At 43.9% G+C, this 27,359-nt stretch overlaps 1 protein-coding gene across 2 annotated transcripts in view; it reads left to right on the forward strand.

Annotated features, from left to right (window-relative positions):
• ARHGEF16 (Rho guanine nucleotide exchange factor 16) overlaps window positions 1-27,359 on the forward strand; it is a 440,772-nt gene that overhangs the window by 252,407 nt on the left and 161,006 nt on the right. For both annotated transcript variants that reach the window (XM_069610226.1, XM_069610225.1), the window contains exon 7: window positions 16,921-17,079. In XM_069610226.1, coding sequence (XP_069466327.1) covers window positions 16,921-17,079 — 159 coding nt within the window. The remainder of the gene's footprint in view (window positions 1-16,920; window positions 17,080-27,359) is intronic.

Raw genomic sequence — 27,359 nt, forward strand, 5'->3', positions numbered from 1 at the left:
ACTGATAGACCATCAAGGTCTGGCACAAAAGGCCCCAGGAAGCACAGCACACATCCAAGAACCCAAGTCTGAAAAGCAATATGCTGGACAGGAAGGGTCAAATAATCGGGCATTTTTAAAGGGCGAAGATTCAGGTGGACCGTTCAGCTGATAAATCATGCCGAGTCAGATGACCCAAAAAGTCCCAGAGTTGGCAGGCAGTTAGCTGCTAGGGTAGAGGGGCAGGTCAGAGGCAAGAAGGAAGGACTCCACCGTCACTGGTCTGTGGAGTCCATTTTATGGGTTGTGGAGCGATAGAGCTTAGCTTCAACACTTTGCAAAAGAGTGGATGACCCAGCACCCGGCAACAGGGTGATACTGGAGTGAGCCTTTGGTGCTAGTGGAGGTTGAGCCAACACTTCAATGAGCAAGATTGCAGGAGGCAACATCAGTGGCCAGGCCCTGACCACGGGACGGAGGATATAGAGGTGCAGAGGGTTCTGCTACATATACTACACCACACTACAATGTGCCCAGGGATGTAAAAAAGAACTTGAATATCAGGGTAACTCAAGCCACTGGCCTGTGCCTAAGGGGCCATTCACCCTCATTTAAATGGGTACTGCGGCAGAGGAGGCCCCCACTGCGATGGAGTGGCCAACTCAGAGAGTAGTAGAAAGAGAACAAACCAGAATAATAAGAGGGTGAGTGCAGGATGGGTGAATGGCTATTTTTTTATTTTTTTGTTTTCCATATTTTTTTTTTAGGTAATGGTTGTTAATCAGGGCTAGTGAGGTCCAGCATGGAGCAACCTAATTGTTGGGCACCTTTTGTGCATGACAACTTTCACACCTACATGGATGGACTATAGTTCCATCATGTGGCTATAGTAGAGAACCTTCTTGTCTGGCCTTGACCACTGTGCTGTGCGTGGAGCCTGTGCACTTGACATCCATTGTGTGACATGTCTGTTACAAATGTCACTGGAATTCATTGTTTAAGGAAAACCCCCTTCAGTCGGTTCACTGACTTGCACAATCTGGTGAATGGCTGAAGAGCTGCTGGGCATACCCACTAACCGGACTCCACAGATACCCGAAGCACTTCTTCGGGGCTGCCAGGTAGACCCTGGCTTGTGGCACTGTGAAGACCAGGAGGCCATGGAACACAGGAGGGAGATCATGTTTGTGCAGGTGGATATCCCACAGGTCAAACTAAGCAGTTTCCTCTTGCATGGGGGTGGGGGCGAGTCTGCATTTTACAATTCCGAATCCCGGCGGGTTTGTCTCAGCCCTTCATCCTTTCAAGGTTGATATATTGAGTGGGTGAGCACATCTCTGCTCCATGAATGGCATATGGCCTGCAATGCTCTCTATGCCGCAACTTCTACCAGCACCTGATTAACACCTTGAGTGCATGCAAGTGCCTGGAGGTGTTTTGGTTGGCAGAGTGTGCTATGCATGATTAAGATCTTTGTCGTTGAGGCTGCCTCGGTCATTTCAGTGCAATCCCTACCTGTGAGGCACATCTGCAGTATACATGCAAGAGCCTGATGACGCCACTCCTTCCTAGAAAATGTGATTGGAGACTGGCTGGGGTTATTTTATTTCCAGAAATGTAACCTGGTGATGGCAGTGTGCCATGCTATGTTACTGCATGCGTACAAGGGTAAAACGTCCTTTCATCGCAGGGTCTTTTTTCGTGGGGGTTTTATCCCGGGATGTTTTTTCGCAGAGGTTTTTACCGCAGATGTTTTAATGAAAAAAACTGAATTTTTAGGGGGGGGGGGGTTAGAAATATATATATATGGGATGTGGGTGATCGAGAATAGCAACAAAATAAACGGGAGGTTGGGTAACCCCCAAAAATAAATGAGTTTTTTTCATAAAAAAACTGCGGTAAAACATCCCACGATGAAATGACATGGAACCCTTGGAAGACATCTGTCATTGGATGTGGTTGCCATGCCCAGGGTTTCCACCCGCAGGCCAGTGCATTTTCCCAGGAAGCTGCACCATGTCCCAGTTTTGCAGAGGGCGGTCAACATGGAGAGACCGCAGCTGGTTCCCATTGTCACTTCCTGTAGCGAGAGCTGCGGCCATACAAGCGAATCTTATCAGTGCAACTGCATTCCTGGTCTTTAAATAGGCGCTGGGGGCGGGGGGGGTCGGGGGAGGTAAGGAATGCACTCCACTCCACCCGAGTCACGTCAGCAGTGTCATCACTCCTCATATGGATCAGTTTCCTTTCGCTTTTAAGTGATCCAGACTTGTAGTGCGTTGCTATGAAAGGCATAGCAGCGCACTGCAAGTCTGGATCAGTAGTCTACCTGGCGTCCTGAGGTGGCATAAGCTGGCAGATCATAGATGGAAAGATCAGGTGATCTCCGCGAAATTGGTCCCTTCTGAGTTTGACAATGTCTTGTCATTGTGCCACAAATACCCGCAATATCACAAATATCAGCGATTACACAAAACGTGCAAAAGTGTGTCATTAAAAAAAATAAAAATGTGCAAGGAAAAACCTTTGAATTGCATGGAATGCAAATCTCATAATTCTACTGAGCCATTTCAAAGGTTAAGTACCACACTGATAATAATAATACTAATAATAATGATGATGATGATAATATTATTATTATAATAGTGTATGATATTATACACTCGGTCAGATTTGCAGATACAGCCTGTAGATGGGCACGCAGAACTTCCATTTTCAGATTTGCAATCTTGCAAAACCTTTTAAATCGAAAAATCACCTCAAAACATCATGATTCTGCCTCAATTTAAGTGAAAAGCTCAAGGTTTCGAGGGGGAAAAAACGTAAATCAGTCTTTTGAACGACAAGTAAAATGCTGTTTGTCCGACTATACATGAAAATAATGTTGAGATTGTATACATTCTCATCAAATGTGTGAACAGACTGTTTAGGACGTATTTTATATGACAGGATATGAAGATTCCATCTCTGGATTTTCCATCGTGGGAGAATTCATCCAACTTTTTCCATCTTATTTTGTGGTAAATGTATGTGAGAGGGCGGTGGTTGGGGTAATAATTAAGCTAGGGGTGACTTGGGGGCGATGTCCTATTCAAAGAAAAATCAAGAATTCTCCCTCAATGAAAAATTCTCGATGGAATCATATAGAGCCTTTTATAACATTACATGAAAATGATGTCATGTGTGGAGAAGGGGATATGGTTGTGTTGCATCCTCAGCCAATACCACAGACTAAACGGACCTCATTCTAGAAGTGTTGGTAATGAAAGATGACCCCCAATTCTAGAAGGGTGAAATGCCATACTGGAAAACACACTTTGCCTGTTGACGGGCAATTGCAGAATTGCAGCCAGTGGTAAATCAACACCACCACTACTGAAAATTGACACGCATATTGATGATGATTACCACTGAAAATAAGGTGAGCTCTGAGCTGCTCTTAAGCAAAAAGTCCTACCCTTTAGCAGATCCCACAATGCCACTTGTTCTCTGTGCAGACATACACCCTGACTAATCATGATGCAGTGTGTTTTCCAACAGGGGACCTACCCCAACACCAGTATTTAACATTGTTTTTACTGGCGATATTTCTGCCCATGTACCGCTGGCTGAAATCGTGGTGTGGCAGAATCGGCCTGTCATTTTTACTGCAGCCAATACTTATGATATGATAGTTTATTTATATAGCGCCTATACACAATGTGTTTCAAAGTGCTTCACGACAAGGGAAACTACAAAACATTCTTACAGGCCATGAACAACGAGAATGTGAAATTAACTATTGTACTTGGCCTAGCGACATTTCAGACAGTGCAAGTGCTAAGACACAGATAGGAAGGAAATGGAAACTGACAGGTGACTACCGTATTAGGCCTGGCGACATTTCTGGTCAGCCGGAGAATTACACAAGGTGAGGGAGAGAGGACGAGAGAGGAGGGAGCGGAACAAAACAAGCAACTATCGTACTAGGTCTAACCGACATTTCAGATAGTGCTGGAGGGGGAGTGGGGAGATAACAAGTAGGGGGGGGGACAACATTTGTTACTATCATACTAGGTCCAGGGACAATTCTGATAGACTAAGTGCACAGAAAAAAGTAGGGGATGGGGGAGGAGAGAGAGAGAAGGGGAGAGGAGAAGAGAATAGAATAAAAACAATGAGAAGAGAAGCAGAGGGGTGGGCAAACAAATCTGAGGCTGTTCCCAGTGGTATTTAGAACCATCAGTCATTTGTGGGTATTTCATACCAGTGACGCTGTACCAGAAAACTACATTTAGGATGTCTCCTCACTGGCGAGCGGTATCTTTCTACTGTGGTGGCATTTGCATAATGAGGACTCAAGCAATAGTGTCATTGCAAACCTCTGTATAAAGAGATTGAGTGCGAGAACCACTCCTTGGACTGGGGAATCGTATTCACCCCGGTGACTTTTGGTCTGTTCACTGCAATACATCCACCCCAGTCAGATGTACAGACGGGAGCACTTTGCCACCTTACGTGAAGCGTCACATTGGCGCCCGACCCTTACAATATGGCCAGACTTTATATTTAGGCTGAAATGGAGCCCCCTCCCCCAAGTGCCCCTTTGCTGGCAGCACACTTGGTGCTTGTGCAGTTTTGCTATATTGTGACACCAACCTTGCCAGCCATTTCTTTATCAATGTCGCCCATCCAAAAATCAAGGCGCACACAGTAGGTGTAGGTATGTACATTTTTTGTGGTGGAATACGATCACCTTGGGACAGGGACGGCATTGGGGCCTTTCAACGTTTTCAGTTGAAAAGTGCCTCGAGCCTCAGTAGGCCATCAGCAACTGTCCCCATGTCCCCAGTAAGCAGTCTTCTCAAATGGCAATATATTCCTTTGTATATTACAAAAGTTCTGGCACTTAAAATGTGTGTTTGCAGCGCTCACCTTACAAGCTGCGTTTGCATAAGTGATATCACCTCATTGCCTTTTAACACTGGCTCATCCACATCAGCCACTGACAAAGAAGGATGTATAGCTTTTACCTGGGTATTTAGTGCTTCAGTTCTCTGCTGACTGGCCCTATGTGACAATCAGCGGCTATTAACCCTTCCCCCACCGGCGGTAATTCTCGGTGTCCATTATAATGTATGCACCTCACGGGTGTGTGGTCGTTCTTTATCTTGCTGACAGTTTTGATCTGTCAGTGGGTTTGTTGGATACCAAAGAAAAGCCTCGTTGCTCCAATTTCTCTGATTGAAAGTGTAGTCACGGTTTGGATTCCTTCTTCATCTGTGTTATCTTGCTACATGACTGTTTTCCGCTTTAAGCAAGGAGGGGGGTGGGCAACCAACCATCATGTTTAAAATGCGCCCCCACACATCTTCAGCCAGGAATGCCCTGTGGACTTTGTTTGCCTGCTTGTAGCTGGAACTCCCAGACCTTAAACGGATCTTATCTGTCGCTCTTTCGTCTTTGCTCTCTCGTCCTCCCCTTACTTACCCAGTTCGGAAGAATGTAATTGCCACCCCCACGAGCAAATGTGCACACCCTCCCTTTGCTGCATGTTATACTCGGAACTCTAGGTCGTGTGTGTGGAGGTTTGTGCGCGAGGCGGGAGACCTTTTTGTTATTAATATGCGGGCTTTCCATGGAGGAATTCGTTTAACATTAACAAGAAGAGGGCGGGGGCAAAGGCCTACAGGTGGCCTCACTGCTCCGTTCTAGCTCCGCTTGAGAGCGCTTGACTGCCCCCATCGAAATCCGGCCCGTACACGAGGTTTGGCTGCGGCACGTTGGTGGCGTATCACGTGACCTGAGGTATTTGTGACGCAGGAAGTGATCTCCTCTCTATGCTGCCTGGTCTTGTTCGGATCCTTCTCCACATGCTTTGATTCAAGGTCCTTCTGGAACCTGATACTGTCCGGAGGCAGTGCTGCTTGCAGGAACACAACCTGAACACATGTCGCATTCTAGGGGCTTGGTATCGACCACACTATATAACAAATCAAGAGAACCAGTGATAGTAGACTGACAGACATCTGGCCATGTAACAGTAAAATGCTGGTTTTCAGGATCCACAGTACCATTAATTGAATGTTTACATGCAAATGAGGTATTTTTACAGTCGCAAATATTCTCGTTTTCATAAGTGCCCATGCTAAAAGTACACGTTTTGACTATATGCTGCTGATATGCAAGCAAAATTGCACGTCTAAATCATTATGAACATGCGTTGTATGGGTACTTGCAAAAAAAGGTGCACTTCTGTTCATTTCGTGAAGTGGTTGTCGCATCTGCCAGTGCATTCCTGGGTCACGTGCTTGTGGACGTGGCAGTACCTGCAGCATCTTCCTTGCCGCAGTCGAAATGCACGTGAAAGCTTAATGCATCCAGGTGCTTTTCGGCGTGCGGCTTGCCTTGCACTTCTCCCAAATAGAAAGACTTATGCTTGCCATAGGGTTTAAAAAAAAATGCCACTTCCAATAACAAGCGTGGAAATGTAAAAATAGCATTGACAGCACATCTCTGCCAATTAACACAAAAGTGGTCACAGGTCATTCCCACTCTTGTGTTCTGGGGAACCGTAAGAACATATTTGTTTTCTTATTTTACTTACATAGACATTTTTGGACCAACTTTTTGCTGTTACTTTGTGCCTGTCTTGACTTGATGACGTTGCTGTCAGTCCTCATTCGACTACTGTACACCTGGCTCCTTCTCGCCACTACTCCCTCTCCTCCACACCATGTATGCCTTTTCCACACTGCTACTGCCTCCACCGCCAAACTGTTCCTTCCTCTGCACTAATTCTTCCTCCTCTACACTACTCTCTCCTCCCCACTATTACCGCTTCATTCACACTACTTCCTCCCTCCAACTACTCAACCACTCTCCCTTTCACTCAGTATCATCTACTTCACAACCACCCCTTACACTGATTGCTCTACTCTCTCCTCACAGACGCGCACACTCGCACATAAGTACCACTTTGCCTCACTAGCCAGTAATTCACTTACAAAAATCGCCTCCACACTCCGCCACTCCTTCCTCCTTGTCTCTTTGTTTTTCCACTCCTCCTCCTTTTACCTCACCTATGTAGCCCAGACTTCCTGCTTTCTGTTGCTCTTATACCCCCCTTGCCTACTGGGACTGGTCCTCTTTCTCTGGCAAACCTGGACCTGTGTCCGCCATCTGGTCCGGTGAGCTGACATGTGATGTTAGAAATAGTGGGCTAAGCCCCGCTCTCTTCCATTGTGGCAGCCCGGGAAGTTCAATATCTTTGTTCATGTTAGCGGGCTCCATTCAGGGTCACACGTTGGTAAATCCCAAGTGAGTGGGGGGTTTTCGCTCCCCCACAAGTCCCTGGTGGTCTAGTGTAGCCGATGACAGATGTGTGTCTCTGCCGCTGTCAATGGGCTGCATTTACAGGAAACATTCTAGGTGGTTGTCAAGAACTACCACTATCAACTTTAGAAGAAAGCATTGTACATGAAGTGGAAACATCCCTATGCAAGTGTCCGCCGTTGAACATTCCCCTTCACCTCAATCAAGAGGAATAGTTGGACCGCTTCGCTAGCACTTTGTCCAACAGAAGTTCCTATTTTATGAGTTCACCGTTGACTTGAACTATTGCAAACTTCATGTAAATGGGGTGACTAAATATATACTGTCCCTTCCAAACCCCACCTTAGTTTTCATCCATAACACCCACAACAGGACTCACTATGAACTCAATCAAGCCTGGTTAATGTTGGTGTTTTGCCACTTTTGCATCAAAGTTTGTTGGGGAGAACCCGAGTATCATTCATGAAAAAAAATCACACCAAATGCACCCAGAAAGGTGCTACTGTCATGTTCTATTGTTGATAATTAAAAATAAAAAAACTCCATATGTTCAGATCCTAGAATCAGCTGGAGGCTCAAAAACAACCCGATGACTCGCTGACGAGGATGATGCTGGCCCTCTGTTATGGGTACTGTCGCTTTAAGACAGTCCCTGTGTGAGATGTCACAGAGGGATGTGACGTAGGAGAATGAAGGAGAGTGTGGAGAAGTGACAACTTACAGTTTGTAGTTTAATGAAGAAAGTCCTGTACCATTCCCGCTGGTATGTCTCTGTTTTTTAGTGCGGGCATAGCCCAACTAACAACTGGGGACGAGGCGCAAGACGCACCAGCGTCGTCCTGCTCCGGACGCTAGCGATCCTGCTACGCGTCCATCCACCCGCACCAGTGATCCCACTGGTACAGAGCACCGGGCTGTGCTGCCCCGTGTGTCCGCACGCGAGCGATCCTGCTGCGTGCTCAGGTAGATTAATTTGGATTGTTGAATTCCACATGGAGTCGTTTTGTCCCTAAATAGGCCCATTCAAAAATTCAACTTGTGAGGCCTGTGTAGAGCAGTACTGTGAATAGTTCTCCAGGTTCCTTCATTCTGAACGTGTTGATGGTTGCGTGTAGCTTTAAAGCTCCTTGAATGCGTTCAGGATCTCCTGCATGTTGGCATGAATAAATGCCATTCAGTTGAGAATAAGCATTCCCCGCCGTGTTTGAATAATATTGGGAAGAGAGACCAGCCCAATTCTGTTGCCATATGTATACCTTCAGAAACAGCCCATTATAAGATTTGCCCACCTAGCCAAGAGGTCAGAGTGCGGACGATGAAATATGCACTGCAGTGTTTTCATTATCCAGGAGTCTAGGGTTGGTTGCTTTGTAGTTATACGAGATCTATAATTTGGTGTTGTAATTCTTCTCACTCGCTGTGACCTTGGGCGAACCTCTCTCGTCTCCCTGCAGTCAGTACATGTTTCTTGATAGTTTCACACCAAAGCTAGTACTGGTGTTATTATGTTTAATATGCATATACTTGTTCTATTAGTTAGTAACATGTCATAGATGGCTGCTATAGTATTTCCTGTGGGGAATACAGATTGAATGTTTAGCTAGACGTGAGGACGTGTATGAAACTTCTCATAAAACTACTGGATAAAAAATAACATGGTTATTAAAATGTGATAGAGCATACCTTCATACCTTCATACTCCTAGCTAAGATAACCAAACCCCCTTCTCTGCCAGTGTTGAGACACTCATTAGCTTTAAGAAAAACGTGGGCAACAATTCCAGGGACAGCATTGGGGCTGGGGCTCGAGGAACGGGGATATGTATAAAACATAGCAAACCGATGCGTCCACAATTATTCCATAACTGCTTCTCCTTCTCCCATCAGTTTCACGATAAATGTGTAACAAATTCTTTGACTTGGCCATTAACAATTAAATGCAATCCAGGTAGTTGTAATCTTCAAAAGGCTGTAAGGATTATGGAAAATCCAACACAGATTTTGTATGGATACCAGCTAATGTCTTACTTTCTGAAGCTCCAGTCATTCATTAAAGTCCTCATTATGAGAATGTCTTTCTCAGTTTGTCCTCAACTTTAAAAGTACCGGTGGATAATATCCCTCTTATTGTCTACTAGATGTACCCCAAAATATGAGCTCAACCTTTGCTTTTGAATGACAGCAGGCATTCTACTACCCGAACCCATCCTCTCTTCTTCTGGGAGCTTGCTCTTTGACATTCTTGGGATCACAATGAATGTCTGCATCAAGATCCTTAATGTTGTCCTCCCAGTAGCCCGAATAACGACTCATTAAATCTGGGCAAGTTTCAGTTGTACAAAAGAAGCCATCCAAAATGGACGAGTCGTTGTAATGGGTAATTACATTTAATGTTTTGTATTAATTTTCCTGTAGGCCTGTTCACATACCTTAGCAATCTAGCTATGGAATCGCCATTCAGCAGACTTTTATTCACTGTAATGTCCTTAAGGCTTTGCCCTAATTCAGCCTTTTGTCTTGAATCCCTGTATTGTAGAATCAGCCCACAGGCTCATCCACACAAGAACTAGGTAGTTGGAACCCTTAGGTCTGGAAGCCCTAGAAATTAAAGTTCTTGTAAAAGACTGACTTGACCCCGAGGGAAGCATCTATGACATTCTAAAAGATAAAAAAAAGATTTCATTTTTGTCATTGCAGTATGCTGTTCTAGTATGTAGGTCATTCAGTGAACCCTAAAAGATAAACTGAACTTCAACACACAACTAAAGTCAGAATAGAATATATATATGATCTAATCACACACATTAAGACTGTTTTTCAAATTAACAAACATGATCATCATATTAAAGGAAGGCTTCCCTGATGAAGACCTTTCAATGAAGCTTAACTTGCAGCTTAGAAACACTGTGTTTCAATTCCACCTTTTTCTGGAGATGTTGCTTTTAGAGTATAAAGCTTTTGGTTATTTTGTTTGTTTTATTCTTATAGTTGCAGCCTGAAATCCTTTGTGTTTAAATTCATTTTATAGTGATTTGTGTAGGGGCTGTGTGTGTTACCAGTTTTAAATGTATACAGCACAAAATGGGATCCCCCTATGATTGGCCATGATTTCATGTGTACAGATACATGAAACCACTCAATCTGTTCCATTTATATATTGTAATGAATCCAATGGCATCATTACTCAATTTCCGGCAGTGACATCCCCCCATGTTGCCAGGGGACGGCAGCCGCTACTTGTTCCTGACCCGGAGGTGGCTGTATGAAGGATGATCACATGGGGGGAGACAACCTCCGGGAGGGAGTGCTGGTGTCCACGGATGAGACATGGTATCCCGCTTTTCCCTTACATGATGAATCTCCTATGAACAACATACCAATGGCCTATTGCGTTTCCTTCTCTGCTTCCCCAAAGGAGAGTCCAGAATTTCTCTCAATCAAATCTTCAGAGCAACTCTCAAACATTGAATTGCCCTCGGAACATGATAAAACCATTCCTCCAATGTTTCCCTGCAATTTAGTTATAGGGAACTACTATTCCTAGAAACACCTTAACACTGCGACAAGGAAGAGGAATGGAGGAATACAAAGAAGAAGCCCAGCCAAGAAGTAGGTTTGTTTTGCAAATTAAAAGATTTATTTGAAACATTAAACAATGGATATCTCACATTTTTATGAATAAATTAATATTTGATAGCACACTTATGAATATAATGTTGATCAACAATGGGTAATGTTACAATTGTACACTCTTTTCAATCAGTGAGGAGTTAGTATAGAAAGGATAAGGTAGCAGAGAATACTTTTATGGTTTCAAGGAAAAGCAATGATGGAAAGAATGCAGCACAGAAATAAACTGATATGGTTTCAACAAGAGATAATATGATCACTTTCCTTGTGACAATTCACCCCCGTTCCCTATGCAATATAAAGAGATGGAAAAGAGAGTACACAATTTTCAGGAATACAAACAAAATGCAATACGAATTCCAGTTCCCCCCTAGCAATCCTAGAGCAACCGGTATGCTTTTAAACAGTCAAAAAAACTTATAAATGTGATTTGCAATGGAGTGAAAAATATGCTAACAATGATTTTAATTCCCTATAGGAGATTCAGGGTAGGTGACAGCTACTTTGAATTAGTTCAGGTCAACACTAGCAATTATTCAGGAATGATTATCAGATTGAAAACGAATTTCAGCAGTTGCAAGCAAAAGGACAGCTATTTTTGACAAGTGGAGAAATTGAGTCAAATTGCAATTTGCAGCACTTTTTCCGAGTGCTTCGATCGCAATTACGGAAAAACTATAAGGAATAGAAAGTCGGTTTTGGGCTTGTTGGAAAGCTTCGGGTCTTAGCTTTAAAATAAATTCAAATGACACTTTCACAGGTTTGAAATCACAGAATGGACAAACGATTTCTATGCAGTTCTAAACAGGTTGAAATGGATGGGATGAGATTATTTTAGACTAAGAGATTGGTTCTGCACAGTTCTGGCTGGATACTCACACTATAAATTTGAAATAGGCCATCAAGACCTGGTCAAGAGGTTTAGACTGGACTTCTGGCGGGTGGTTCTGAAGTCACAGCTATCTGGGTCAGCTCTGCTCTGCTGGTCTGGATCTCTGGTTCCGGCAAAAGTTCTTGGCAAAGAAGCAGAAACAGCACAGCCCGGCTGTTTTATTCTGATGTGCCCCTTGGAAGTCTGGGGTAAAATCAGTTTGCAAGATTGTAATGCCAGCTGAGAATACGTTTAGCTTGCAGTAGGCCTTCTGTTTCAAATTTATGGAATCTGGAGTCTAAGTTCTGGATATGGTCCTTCTGGATATTGTCTGGTCCGGCAAAGTGCTTCGCAAGAAAGCAGAAAGAGCAGTCCCTACCTGGGTCTCAGTGGCTCTTTTTATGTCTTTTGAAAATGGGTGCGAAGGCTGACTTTCTATGCCCAACCCACTGAGGATTCTGATGTGTTAGAGGATTTTGTGTCCTTTAACTGGATAACTGAGTTGTGAGTCAGAGTGATGCTACCATTTTACAACCTATTGAAGAAACGCCCCTTTGCTTTTACTTAGAACCCAATTTTTCATAATCAAACATGTTTCCCAGATACACAAGTGGTTCATAATACATGTACACGTCACAGATGAATTTAAGACAGTTCTCTGTTGAAGCCCCATGTTCCTGCGAGCTTGGGTTCAGAAACAACATTTTGCGCTTTTAGTGGGTTTTGCCATGGTCGGTTCGGCATCAAATTTTACACAGACCTGCAACCCCTCCCTGAGCACATTATAATAAGCTTTCAATTCTCTAGTGTAAGCACAGTGTCTGTAGTATTAATAAACGCGGGGTTCGGTCTCAGAACATCACACAGAGTTTAGCTTAGTCTCAAATTGTGGGTACATTTTTCATATTAAGAATCTCCAAATCGTACATTTCTGTCATCTTGATACAATATTTTATAAGCAATTTAATAAAACATATATTTGCTTGGCTCTCTGAATCCACAATGGTTTGTCTCCGCCCCTAGCTGGCTGAGTCAGATGTCACATGGCCTGTCTCTCCCAAAGCAGTTGTTGACAGTTCACACCCAAAATCAGCATACCCCAATCAGCTGAAGGCATCCTTTGTCTGGTTTTTCCTGCTAGCAGGGCATCAGTCCAGGGTGCCACTCTCCATTTGATTAACAGAAACTTGTGATTTCCTGCCTTCTGGTGTTGAATTCTGAGGTGTGACAACTTCCAATGGACAGAGGCCTCTTGAACTTTTAATTAAATCAGACTGCCTTCTGGTTTAGGGCCTGGGAACAGTAGGTGTGAAGAATTTTTATTGACCAGCAAGGCTTTGAAGTCCCAGCTGACTCAGGTTCCTTTTCAGCTCCTGAAATACAGGTCTCCTGTCAGAGTTTAGATCGCTAGAGCCGGTCAGTGTCCAACACTGGTACTGCACCCATTTTTTGGCAGCTGTCTTGAATTAATGCATTTCAGAAAGGGGATTTTACTTGATGGCATATGATCCTTGCTAACATTGTATTGATGTAGATTCTGCAGTAGAGTACTGTAGAACACCCAACCAGAAGTTGGATTTTTGTTTGGTGGTTTTGTGCCCATGATTTTAACAATTTTTGACATCAATTAAAATGGATTTTGAACAGCACCATATTCCTTTGCACTGATTTTGCTCTGTGTGCAGCCAAAGGATAGGGTCTGGCAATGGTCTCCTGATAGTTAGTTAATAAACTATCTTGCAATGTTTGAAATAGGCATTTTGAGCTTGCATTCAGAGAAACAAAGGTGATTTCAAAGTGCTTTTTGAGCTAACAAGCACTGCTGTTTTTCCTTTGGCACCACGTTTGAGTCATGGCGCTTCTGGCCCGTCACGCTCGCACTGGTGGGTGGCAGGTCAGGCGACCATTTTGGCATGCGCAAAACTGCGCGGTTTTCTTGGATTCTGGCACAAATGTGGGCTTTTCGGCCATCTTGGATTTTCTAAGCCCACAGCAGCAAAGGTAGCCACATAATAACTTGAACGTGGGTCAATACACCTGACAACTATCAAAGTTGGAGTTGCAGAGATGGGCAACTTCAAGAAGCCCTGGCAGGTGAGTATACCAGGCAATTACAGGTGTGTGAATAGAGGGAAACTGAGAAACCCTGGCAGGAGAGTATATCAGGCATCCTGACAACCTAAAGGACAAAGATAAATATATTTGTGATTTTTATATTGGACAAGAGGAAAGTCAAGAACTGTTATTGTCAAGTAATTGTGAAGAAAACCCCATGGAAAGGGATGCAACCTCTGGATTAAAAAGCAATATACTTGAGAGACTTTATGTTGGAGTTATTTATTCTTTTTTGAACACCTTTGAAACACTGAATGCCAAAGACATGATGCTTTTCACTTTAAGATTTATTTCATTAGAATGTGAGGGTCGGAATAGTACTTTGTACATAGGACAGTTTTGTTTTGGACATTCTGACACTGACAGATCCTTAGTTTTGTGTTTTGGTAGGGAAACACTACTAGCACAGGGACAGCGAGGCATTTTCCCAAGCCCTTTTATTTTATCAATAAAACTCTTTAGTCTAAACCATGTCTAAATTGTTTGTGACTTTCATTCCTGATCCATCAACATGGGTATATTAAGCCTATGTATATACATTCAGAGATAAGGACCCCGTTTGCACTTGGTAGCATAGATTGCACCCAGGTTTGAGTCAGTCAATTTACAAGATTTTCATAAACCAACAGTTAGGTGTGGAAATTGAATGAAGCTATTACAAGAGCTATACACGTGTTTCTAGAGCAGAAGTATTACCAGTTATACATTGGCGTCTTTCTAGTGTCCTCTTGTATGAACAAGCCTTTGTCGTCTGTATGCATTTTGGGCTGTCACTTCTACCATGTTTCTAATGCCACCTGGCTTGTTTTGGACCCAGAGTTCCTCCATCCAGCAAGAATTTCCATGGATGGTCCACTAAAAGGGTGAGCTGTCGCCAAGGGCCAACAGCAGGTGAAAGTGGCAGAGACTTTTATTTTTTAGGAACAGCATGTGCTGGAGGGATAAGGGATGGGTTGCATTAAGTGATCGAGAAAGGTACTATGCTTGCAAGAATACAGCTTTGATAAGTAGTGGTCTGAAAATGGTGAAATGCTGGGTAGTGGGCAAGAAGTCTTCTTACACCCATCCTAAATGAGAACTAGTGTTTGTGTTAATTTCTAATATATAACAAGTGCTGGCCTTGGCTCTGGCACCGTCCCAGGCAAAACCAAATTTGGTGCCCCCTAAGCCCCGTCATAGGATAGGATAAGATGAGAATTAATCAAAATCACTGGAAAAGTATTGCAAATGAGCAGAATCCCGAGCACTTTCTTTTTCAAGGCAAGTAAATGTTTGCAGTACATCAAATTCTTTTTAAAACACTAATTTAAGTTAAAAGTTAAAAAAAAGTTATTTTTACTTTCGGTAAAGAATTAAGTCAAGTTGGTTGTTGAATGCCTGGTGTAAGGGGTGGGTGGCTAGGGGGCAGATGGGCAGAGGAGAGGGTAACGTAAGGAAGGGAGTGTGGGGAAAGTTTAAAGCTATACAAAGATGCAGGATGAGAGAGAGGAATAGGGGCTGATCAATGAGCATCAGAGGAAAAGGGCAAGTAACGCGAGCAGGCTTTATGCAAACTCCAGATGCACCTTAAAGGAGGTGGTGGTGGGGGCTCGCTTACCTCTTTTTGTTAATTTTACCACCCACTCGTCACCTCTTCTGTGTTACACGCTTATAGTCAGTCCCTGTACTGGCAGTCCTTGATGAAATTGTTGCTCACCAGCCCCGCTTCCTTATGCCCCTCTTCAATAAAGTCTCCCAAGGGGCCCTTTGTAAATTGCATGAATTTTGTGCCCTGGGGGACTGTCATGGTCACCCCTCCTTTAGGCCAGCTTTCTATATAACCATATGTATTTTTTTATTTTTTTTATGTACAACTTCTTATGTCGGTCACATTTCAGAGTATTTGTGTTGGCAGGGATGTATTCAATATTTTTAGATGTGCTAGGGTATAATATTTTTGAGTTCCGCAGCACAGAATCTAGCACGACTAAATCAAAATATGACATAGTCTGGCAAACAAGTTAATTCTTGTGAATGTTCTTATTCCTGGATAATGAGGTCCAAACCACCACGTGGGATCTTCTAATTTCTGTTTGATAAAACACAACTAGCCAATGCTACTGATTTAATGATGGCAAAACTGGTTTAATTAATTAGAGTTGTTTTATACTCCCAAAGAGTCACAATGTTAAGCTGCACACTTCGGTTGAAGGACAGAATAGTCCATGCTTGTATAGATAGGTCTGATGATTGTCTGGACTAAAAGGACTGCTGTATGTCTGCTAGGAGTGGAATGGTCAACATGCTAAATTTTGCACTGGAGTTTCTGTTCAAGTCCCTGTCTCCTGCTTAGTAATGTGATGTTAGGCAGATGCCCTAATCTCTCTGTGCCAGAAGTGTTAAAGGTGAAGCAATTGGCTGCTAATTAAGCAATAATCCTGATGGCCGGGGGCGTTACCTGGTGAGGTAATGCACCTGGTCAGTTCAAAGCCTGAGCGAAGTGAGGGCTTCAACGTTAGCCCGGGGCATTACCTGCTCCTGCCCATATTGGTTTATTGCTATTAGTATCCCTGCACATTGTATTGAGATACTGCATTTTTCTCTAAAGTTGAGAAACTGCATGTTTGCCGTTTCTCAACTTGAAAAGAAACTACAAAACAAGATGGCCACCATGGATAAGAGGGAAGGGAACTACCCATAACCCCTTCTCCCTTTCAATGGCATCCATTGCTGCGACAGAGCTGCGCCAGGAACACACCGTTTTCCTGGCATCGGAGAGGGACAAAGAAATGCAAGGGAAGGGGTGGGGAATGTGGAAATTGGGTTTGGGGTGGGGAGAAATGAAGGGAAAGGGGCACATGGGTGAACTTGCCACATTCCCGGCTGGGTAGATGGCGGCCTCCCACTTCCATGTGGTAAAGCACCCACTCTGAGCCTCCAGATTGGCTGGGACCCACCCCCCTCCTTACCCACCAGGTTATTAATTAACAATGTTGGGTGACTGACTTTGTACCGGGTTTTTCTCTTGTTCAGGTTTTTTAATGACTTGGAGCAAAGACACAAAGACAACGAGAACGCCATCATTCATGATATCAGTGACATTGTGGAGGATCACGCATTGAACCATTTCAACCCTTACATCGTTTACTGCTCGAATGAAGTGTACCAGCAGAGAACGCTCCAGAGGCTACTGTGAGTACTTCAATATGCCTTTATAAAGCACTACGCATGTAAGATGCCCAAGGTGTGCTTCCTGGAGAAGTCCTGGTTTATTCAGAGGGATAGCAACATTGGTCATAGGCCTTTTCAAATCCTAAAAGGTATGCTGCACATTAATCAGATGTTTATGTATCCGATGAGCACTGATTTATTTATTTGTGCAGAGGTCAAAGGAGCCACCTCAACTTCCTGTCATTGTCAAAATGTTTAAAATATGTGGATGACTGTGTCACCTATAAATAGGCCTTCATCATGTCCTTCTCACACACTTCACCTGAAATTACTTATTGCACTGCAGTTCTAAGATGTGCATGTAGTTCTAATCATGGCTGTCGAGCAGAATGATATGGGAAGCTATTATGTTTTGAATGTATCAGGGGGAGGGCATGTAAGGGGTGTTTGGTTTTTGGGGACGGCGGGACAGATTGCAGTGAGTTATATGTAATAGGATATCTCAAACACAATACATGTTCAGGAGATGCCAAGTTACCTTGGTGTTTCTTACCTTTAGAAGGCTCGCGGATGGTTCCCTATATATTTATTTATTTTTACATTTATTTTAGCTCACACATCCCAGGAGCATATAGGCACTAATTATAGAACGCGCATAGTACATTAGAGAAGTGCAAGAGTACACATATTGGTTTCAAATGGCATAGATGAGTGTATACAGACTAGTGAAGCCTCAACTTATGGTGCTGGGGGCTACACCAAGTATACAGGTACAAGTAAGTAACATGCAACATTAGTATGGGTGCACAGATTGGCAAAGCCTCACTTAATCGTGCAGGGGGCTACATCAAGTATGCAGATACAAGTAGGTAATATGCAACATTAGTATGGGTGGACTAATTAAGAAAGTGTCACCTCATGGTGCGGGGGACTACATCAAGTATGCAGGTACAAATCGGTAAGATGCATCATTAGTGTGAGTGCACATGCTGGAAAAGCCTCGTCTCCTGATACAGGGGGCTACTTCAAGTATGTAGGCAAACATTAATGACAAAATAAGTGTGAATGAACATACAGGCAAGCCTTGCCTAGGGTGCAGGGGCTTTTTCCAGTGAGTACGCAGACATGAGTGACAAAGTAGGTGTAGAACAGCATATCGGCAGAGTACAGTTATGTCTAGTGTGTTAAAGATTTAGCATAAGGCTGAGCGAACATAGGCAAAGGGGTATTACAGACAGGTAACATTTGTTGAAATTGGCCAAACATGTTGCACATGCAGCGACGTGCAGACAGTGATAGATAAGCAATAAGATGTTTACGAGTTCAAGCTAAGAGGGTTGCAAATACAATGCAGGGCTGCTGGACAATCAGTATATTATAGATTGGTCCTGCGTGTTTCCGCAGGACAAGTCGGAAATGTTGTGGCAAGTTACTAAGGCATCAACAGCGCAGGGCCGTGGGTCAATTCGGTGGGTTGCAGAATAGGCTCCATTTTATATATCGCGCAAGGCTAATGTACAAATGATTTGCCCGGTAAGGCTATGAGTAGCAATCAGATTTGTTGTATATGCAGCGTCCAGTTGCCGTTCAAGTCAGGTGATTGTCGAATCGGATAGTGAAAGAAACCAATGCAGGGTTGACCGACTCCTGTTGGGTGAGTGCACTGGCCGGTGGTGCCCCATCGCAAAGGTGCGGGGGCAGCGTCGGGAATCATGGCGTGCGAGGCTGGTTGAGGGGGATGTGTGAGGCTGCCCATGCAAACATCCAGGTGGGGAAAGCCCAGGCGGAGCGCTGTGTGTGCACAATGGGAGCGCAAAGGTCGCAATTGCTAGCGAATCATGAATAAAAGATAGTTTATGTGCAGACGTGCAGATCCTGCCGCGTATCAGGCCCGGACAGGCACAGACAGGCTTACAGCCTTTCTCAGCAGCCTTCCCCTGTGGGATAAATGTGCAAAGAAATTCTCACTGACCTCTTCTGACCATCTGTCAGCCTGGTGGTACCTGATCCAAAATGTCATGTGTGATGAGGAGCATGACAAATCTCATTCTGAGACAGATGACCATTACGTTTTATGTGCATAAATGCACAGAAATTGAATTTCGGTTGGGCAGGATATCACATTCCTCTCATCGCCTTCCAAGCATCAGAGGATATCTTGAAATTCAGCCTCTGATTTCAACATTCTGTTGCCTCTCACCCATTGGTGGTGAAGGCATCAGGGCTTCTCATTTCATCAGCGATTATATGGATCTATTGGGTTTACTCGATTGATTTTTTTTGTGTTTTTTTTGTTTTTTTGCTGAACGGCACTTACTTTGAAAATGTTATTTTGCAGATTTTTCCACTTTTTTGTACTGCAAAAACAGTGGGAGCCCCCCCCCCCCATTACCTGCTTACCCATCCACCCCCCCCACCTTTAGATACCATAAACTTACCACACATAGATTTGCTGTAAAAAAAATGTTATTAAAAGATTTGACTAAAAGAATTTCAGCAAATTGTCATTCATCAAAAGTAAGACATGCCGAGATTATATCACTGGATACCTTCATACATCGGTGGTGAATGCACTGGTGCGGTGACAGTAGTGACGTACATTCCAGCCTATTACTCTGAAAGAGAAACGTCACGGAAGGGGCAGGTCAGTTGGGTGGTTCCAGATGGGATCAGGAGGAGAATAAGGAGGTCTGTGTGAAAGGAGGTGGTTACAGGTAGTGGGAGAGCAGGTGGTGAGGAAATGGTGAGAAAATGGGTTGTTTTAGGCAAAGCTGTGGGAGGAGGGGGGTGCTCCTAAAATGGAACGGGAGGATGGTACAAAGGAATTGAACTGCGGGGGTTACAGGACAGTGGCGATAGAGGGGCCAGCAAGATAGTGGTGGGGCCTTTGGCTACTTGGGGGTCAGCAATAACACACTAGCCAGTCAAAACATAGGCCGAGCTCCGCCCCATTCCATTACTCCCACCCACCACAAGCAAAAAAAGGTGTTACCGGGGTGGTGACTGACCCTACAGCTGACCCTGCTCCATGTTGCAAATGCAGCCCCATGTTTTATATTCAGGGCATGCAGCCCCCTCCATGGCCATCTGCCCCTCCCAGAAATAAATCCCAACATGTGCTGGGCACTAGCGCCTCCTCCTGTTCTCATACACTGAGGAAGTGAGAACTTTACATTTGCACACAAACACGCCTCAATACTAGAGGGACAAGGGGTGTGTGTGTGTGTGTTAGTTATAGCCTCTTTGGTTAGGTGTGTTTAGATTGGGTCACAGACTGTCCTTCTGTTTTGGGCACTCTCTACTGGCTATTCAACGGACTGATGTACATCTAGGCTAGCAAAAAACCGAGGAAGGATGTTGGCTCCTTTGTCCTGCAGGTGACGTTTGCAGTAAAGCACTGGCTTTACTCTGTCCCCATTCCCCTGTCTGCAAATATGCACCAGAAGCCCAGTATTTAAAGTGAATCTGGGGGATGGAGTGGACGGACCCGTTTTTGAAGTTCTGCTTTAACTGGTATGGTTCTTAATGTGTTGGACTGCACCTCTAGATTTGTGGTATTTCTGCGTGTGTATGAGTTTTATATACCTCCTCAAGGTTCACTTGCTGCCTCTTCACAGCACTTTTACTCATAGAGCACAGTTAACATAAATGGACATGGAACCAAAAATACTGGTATTGTCAGGGGACGTGCTGGCAAAGGATAAGTATCCAGTTACCGTACGAGTGGCACCCGCAAAGGTGGAATCACATGACGTGGGGAGGTTCATACACAGCATTAATGTGAATAAGCACAGATGAACACTTGGGTGGGTGCACGGGATCAGGATCGAGGGTGGGAGAAAAGGGTGCAAGTGGGTAGGCAAATGTATGCATCGTTCATTTCAGTCCATTGTCTAGAACAGGGGCGTGCAATGGCTCTCTAGATCTTTTTGATTAGAGTTCCCATCAGCCTTAGCCACCATATTCAATGGTGAAATATCATGTATCATAGTTAAAAACATATGGAAAACCAAAGGTTTTGAACCTCTGGTCTAGAGTGTTATATGGTGTATTGCTGCATTCCATATGCTACCGATGCTGGCGGCACTAGTGTTTTTTTTAAATGTGTTTCTTTTTGCAGAGCCCCCCCCCCCACCACACAACCATTTATCTGTACCAACTATCGATCATCTAAACCTCTGCCCTCTCCTCCGAAGTGTTGGCGGATGAGCCGGAATGACATTAGACGAGCTTTTTCCTGGTGACATTCATACCCCTGAAAAATTCACCTAATGTGTTTCCGAGGTGAGAGTCCGACCGAGGACATCTTTACTCCTTCGCGACAACCAGTGCTCAGTTACAAAGGCAGGGTCGATGGGCGGCTTGGTTAGAATCATTTGAAAATTAAAAGGATGGATCATTTTCTTGTAAACACCATTCAGAAGTTCTATTCTAGCTGCTAGGCCATATTGAAGTATGAGCATAATGGCGGAGCCATCACTCCATTTCAGTTAGAGACCGGGCAAGGAAGCACCCTGGCTTCACCGTATCTTTACATCATTGAACTGGGGAGCAGCCTCCTGGCCATGGGCGCAGATGTTCGTGAGATGAGGGCTCAACCCTAACCCAGCGCTTCAATTTGCAGAGGTTGCGGTTCTCTTGGCTCTGACAGGGTCTAGTCAGAGAGAGCCAATAGGAGAACTGAAATCCTATTGCAAGCAAAATAAAACTTGTAATAAATGGGACAAAATCAAATTTGTTGATGCAGATAGGTTTGAGGAACACTGGCACCTTCTTTCTGTCAAAGGGGAGTGTGCACAAGGTTATCCTGAGTTCCTCCTCTCATAACTGGAGAGAGCAGGACCAGAAAGCTTCGGTGTCATTGGCAAGCACAACCCAAGGTGTTCTCTGCTCCACAGGGAGGAGAAAGGTCTCTTTCCATGGAGGCCATGGAGATCTATTGAACCAGAGCTGTGGCCTGTGCTACTTACAGAGCTGAGGATTTGTGGGTACAGGAAGCACGTTCCCTGACCATGCCTGAGCAGGCCTTTCTTTGAGGGTTACTTGTGGCATCCTGTGATAACTCTGTAACATGTATGATGGCTGCGGTGTGCTATCATGCCATTGGAGACCTTATCGTACTAAAGCCTCTACAGATGTGGGTTTCCATCTGTATGAAAATCACCACCTCAATCTATTGCAATGCACTCAGAGATGTAAGGCAACAAGATTGCGCAGAAGCTGTTCTGCGACTAACGTATGTGCCCGCATCTCTGTGGCCTTTCGCCCTTTCCCACTTCTGGATACACCCAAGGAAGTAACCAGATGATGCTGTTTTGATTTTAAAAGTGTTCCTAGGATAGAAGGAAGCTGTAACGGTTTATTGAGAGGCCACCGTCAACATGGGGAGTTCCTTCCCTCCCTATTCAAGGCGTTGCGCAACAAACTGTGTAATGGATTCTTTTCTTCAGCCCTACTTCAGATGCATATCATGCCCCTTGAATTCCCCAGCCCCCCTGAGCTAACAATGAGCCAAGGGCCAGGACGGTGTACCGGAAATATATTTAGGTTTATTTTGATTAAATGTTACAAAACACACACTTAAATGTCAAACACCACTTTACACAATACACTTTTCTCAACATAAATAAATCACAAAAGTGAGTTGAAAATAACACAAATCACAATTCTTTACTTTCTACAAAATGCAGTTCAAGACAAAATTAGACTGATCAATAACCAAAAACAATTATAAATGTAGTGGTGTGCAATTTTGAATTTTAAAAGGCTAGCAGTAGGGTTTCAAGATTGGTACCAATACATATGGCAATTCTGATTTCACCCACACTTTTGGTTAAAAATAAACACAGTGATTTAACAGTTTGTTTTTCAGACCCTCCCAACGTTGTTCCATGTTGGGTAACTCGGACAGAAAAATGTGAATGATTTGGGGAATTTTGGATTTCAGACCCCCCTCCACTGGGGGAGCTGGATGGTATAAATTGGTATGATTTGAGAATTTAGGATTTTCAGCCACCCGTTCCATGTTAGGGGAAAGTTGGACAGAAAGATTGGACTGACTTAAGAATAAAGACATCCCTGTTCCATATAGAAGACAGGGTAAATAGGACAAAAAGGATTACCCAATGACATTATAGGCTATAGTTTTTCAGTGCACACTTGGAAGTGAGCTTTGTTCATTTTGAATTTGAACAAAAATCACCTGTTAGTGTGCCACCAAATGGGGAATTAATTAAATTAATATTTTTTGTTAAAAAGGTAAAGAATCTAAACAGTTTTGCCCCCCCCCCCCCGCTCACTATAAAGGAAAGAATTTAAGGCCAACAGATTCCTCCACCTTTTCCTTGCAAGGGCTTAATTCTACTTACATTGAATATCTCTTTTTAAAGTTCAGAACAATGTCAGGACCCTCTGGAAAGATAGGGCAGGGGTCTGGTCATTGCATTCTCAAGGATGGCCTCCCGCTCTCCACCATTGGACCCAGTCAGTTTTGAGGCCTTCCTAGCAATAGTCAGATGCACACTCAGCAATCTCCTCTGGTGTTTTCTTGCAGTGTCAGATGGTAAAATGCAGCAGTATTCTTTTGAAGGTAAATTTCAGCAACTCTGTTTTGATGGTAAATTTCAGTCCCTTCCTCCTAGTGCAGTCCCCTTTATATAGCAGCGATGACACCACCAATTTTGCAATCTTCGGAAAGTACCCTGCAAGAGTAATTGTAGCTAGGATTGGACAGTTACCCTTCTCTCGCCTCCCAAATCCAGCCCTTCTCAATGTTATGTTATGTTATTTTGCATTTATATAGCGCCTTATGTACCATTGGTATAATCTCAAGGTGCTGGTAGGTTGAACACCCTCAGGAACCGAAGTTCAAGTCAGTAGAGAGAGAGAGAGAGTCATAAGGTGCGTTTGAGCACCGCATATGTGTGCAGCAGGTGTGGCATTTGTGTGATAGCTGCTTAATAGCGGTAGGTGTGGTGGTTGGGTGATCAAGAGAATGTGTTCGTTCTGGCAGGTTGTTATCCAGACCGATTCTGTCTGCGTTAGGCCTGAGGAGGACGCCTAGGCTGGGGTGTGCGTAACCAGCTGTGTTTAGTTAGGATCATGGTCAGTATGAGGCAAGTGATGGTATGAGAACAGCTATACCGAATGTTGTCATAGTATCGCTGTGTTCTAGTTGAGTGGTAGTGTATAGAAGAAAGTAAGCATGTAGATGTGATATGGTGGTTTACCTTAGGTGTTTGAGGTCAAGCTCACCCCGTTAGATTCATGCACTCCAGCCGTTCTGTGCACTCCAGCCATTCTGTGCACTCCAGCCATTCTGTGCACTCCAGCCATTCTATGCACTCCGCCCCACACACTCTTCCTCCGCCCCACACACTCTTACTCCGCCCCGCACACTATTCCTCCATCCGCACACTCTTCCTCCGCCCCCGCACACTCTTCCTCCGCCCCTGCACACTCTTCCTCCGCCCCGCACACTCTTCCTTCCTCTGGTCTACTTTATTACTCTCGTCTACTTCTTTCGTCTTGTGTAATTCATTACTTTCATCTATCTTGTTAATTTTATCCACTTCAATGCTTTCATTCAGTTTATTCCTTTCCTTCACTTTCTACTTTCATCATCTTTTTTAGATTACATTTGGCGGTTTTAGATTTCTTGCTTGGATCATGATGCTCAATTGTCGTTTGAGAAGCCGGCTTTAGGCTAAGGCCATAGATTGCTGTTATCTAGTATGATTTATGTGTCGGTTTCTCCAATGTATTGGTTAAAGAGCCTGGATCATACATATTGTAGCCCCATTTGCAATCCCCATTTTTTTCTCCTGTCAACATTTTGGCAAAAACTAGTTATGGAGCTAAACTTCACAATTTTACTAGCGACTGCCATCATACATATGTTTTCTGATTCCGCTAATGATGGGCAATTAAATAAGATGACAGCCAGGTCAGCACCATTGTGCATGGGCGTTTGGCAATTTTCCACTGTTTTCACAGAAAGCTTAACAGTTATGAACATGTAAATTCCTACCCATATTCCTAATTTTACACTTCACCAGTTTGCCAACGCTTATATTTGGGATATTTTTAGATCAGCCAGGAACTTAGTTTAAATGGCCATTACAGTTCCCTAACTCGTAGGTGCATGCATTTTATGTCTCCAAAATCACCTTATGGTTGCTGGGAAAAAGGCCTAAATTATAATAGTCCCTTTAAATTAATAGCAAATCTTCATGTGGGACGCATGGCAATCCTCCTGCCTTCAGACCATATGGTCTCACTGGGTCAGCCTGTAACCAGAGTTTTTATTATTATCTTTGTGTTTGCAGCTTGCCCTTTGATGTTGGTTGCCTGTTTGAAGTTGGAGTTTCAGCCACCCTTTTCATACATACTGTCTACATTTTGATCATGCTCCAGCCAAAGCCAGTTGTCTCTGCACAGAGCCCAGCCTTCAGGGACAACACCTTTCAGGAAGCCACATTTTATTGCAGTTGTAAACACTAGGATGCCAGCCTTCCAGTGTTGAAATCCTTTGTGACAGCCAGCAAATGTGTTTGCCTCTGGCCTACAGAAGGTTTTCATTAGAAACAAAGTGGGTTTTTCTTTTCTAATGACTGCTGCTATCTTACTTGCAAAACATGATATACAATACTTTTTGTCAACCCGTACATCCGCACATCGTGTCTTTCCCTGAAATGTTTCTGTTAGCAGTGGTGCATTTTTCACATTTAAACTGCTTTTACTTGCACACACACGCAAAGCTGTTTTTGTGTTGGTGTTTACAAAGCCTCTTTTCCATGTGAAAGGGACCTTTGATTTTTCTTTTTGCTTTGTGAATTAAAATGCTGCTTTTCCTTGGGTAATGACAGGTAGGCCTTTTTCACATGGCCCTTCAATTTTCTTCTGCAATCACACATGCAAAGAAATTTCCGGTGTTAGTGTTGAAAAACCCTGTTTTTCAGGTGAAGGGGACCTTCTCTTTGGGGCCTTTGAAAGCACCCCACAATGCCTTGTAGCTTGAACATACCACAGGAAGCCAGACGTGTATCTTTTCTTTCCTTGTAAATCTCACAAAAGGTCTTAAGTCCTTGTGGACGAACCCATCTGGATCCCTGACTGGCGATCAAGAGAAGTGCTCTTAAGGATGTGGCTTGAGCAGCATCTTGGGAACCTCTTTAAAGCCATTAGAAGGGGAAGAAAGCTCTGGAGTGCATGTGCTGATTATAGCTATGCGAAGTTGAAACTGTAGCCCAGATGTAATTCCCCTACCCCCAGATTAAGATATCCCTGTCTAAAGTCCATATTGCACGGACAACAATACTGTAAAGTTTTGGTGGTATTTGCAGCCTTTCAGTGTTTGAGTCGGGTGTGGAAAAGAAAGTAGCTTCTAAATATAATGGTGTGTTGTGGGCTTCTGAAACTAGACTTTTTATCGACTGTTGTAGGATGTTGAGAAATGTGAGGTTACAATGATGCTCATGTACTGCACATTGGGTTAACCTCTGAGGGTAATCGGTACTAAAAAAAATCACAATCTATTATTATTTCCCCCTCTGAACCCAGAGTGTAGTCATTGAAAACAATTTGATATTACAGTAGCAATACTTAAAACAAAGTCTAAGGGTTGTATGAGATGGTAATAGCCTGCAGCCCAGATTAATCAGTCTGAGCAAAGCTTTGAACGTGGGGCACATGGTTCGACCACTGCATTTGCCTTGCAGAATGGGGCATTATTAATGTGACCGAGGTCCTCTTTTCCGTAGTCAGGATCTGAAATAGGTGGGACGAGGCCTAATTGTGAATTTCCATTAACCTCTCCCTTTTGCGTACCCTGACGGTGTCTTTTGCTCTTGGAAGTGATGAAGACTATTGCAGTGTGTTCTAAAATGGCAAATGAAACCAATAAGTATGGCAGGTGCGGAAGCGTCAGTCAACGTCATACTAAGCCACACTTTAGCTAGTTCATGAGGCGTGCAATGTCAGTACTGATCCCTGCATGCAAATGTGACATTTTGACTTTCACATGCACAAACCCACATTTTGGGTGCTCTGACAAGTAGAGGCCACCATGGCCACTGTCTCTGCAAGGGGGTGTGGCTTTTAGGAAACCATAACAATGTCTATTTAGCCGCTTTTCCTCATGCCTGCCTGTGGGCCATACAGAGTCGGGACTTGGGAGGGAAATGACAATTAACTTTATTCGTTGCTTCCTGTGGCCTACGCTGCACAGACTTTAAGACATTTTCTGGAGGAAATCGAGGTGCCAGACAGGGTCGGACTGGGACAAGAAATAGGCCCGGTCA

Source organism: Ambystoma mexicanum, chromosome 8 (assembly GCF_040938575.1).
Source record: "Ambystoma mexicanum isolate Mex_15411 chromosome 8, UKY_AmexF1_1, whole genome shotgun sequence".
Taxonomy (NCBI): domain Eukaryota; kingdom Metazoa; phylum Chordata; class Amphibia; order Caudata; family Ambystomatidae; genus Ambystoma; species Ambystoma mexicanum.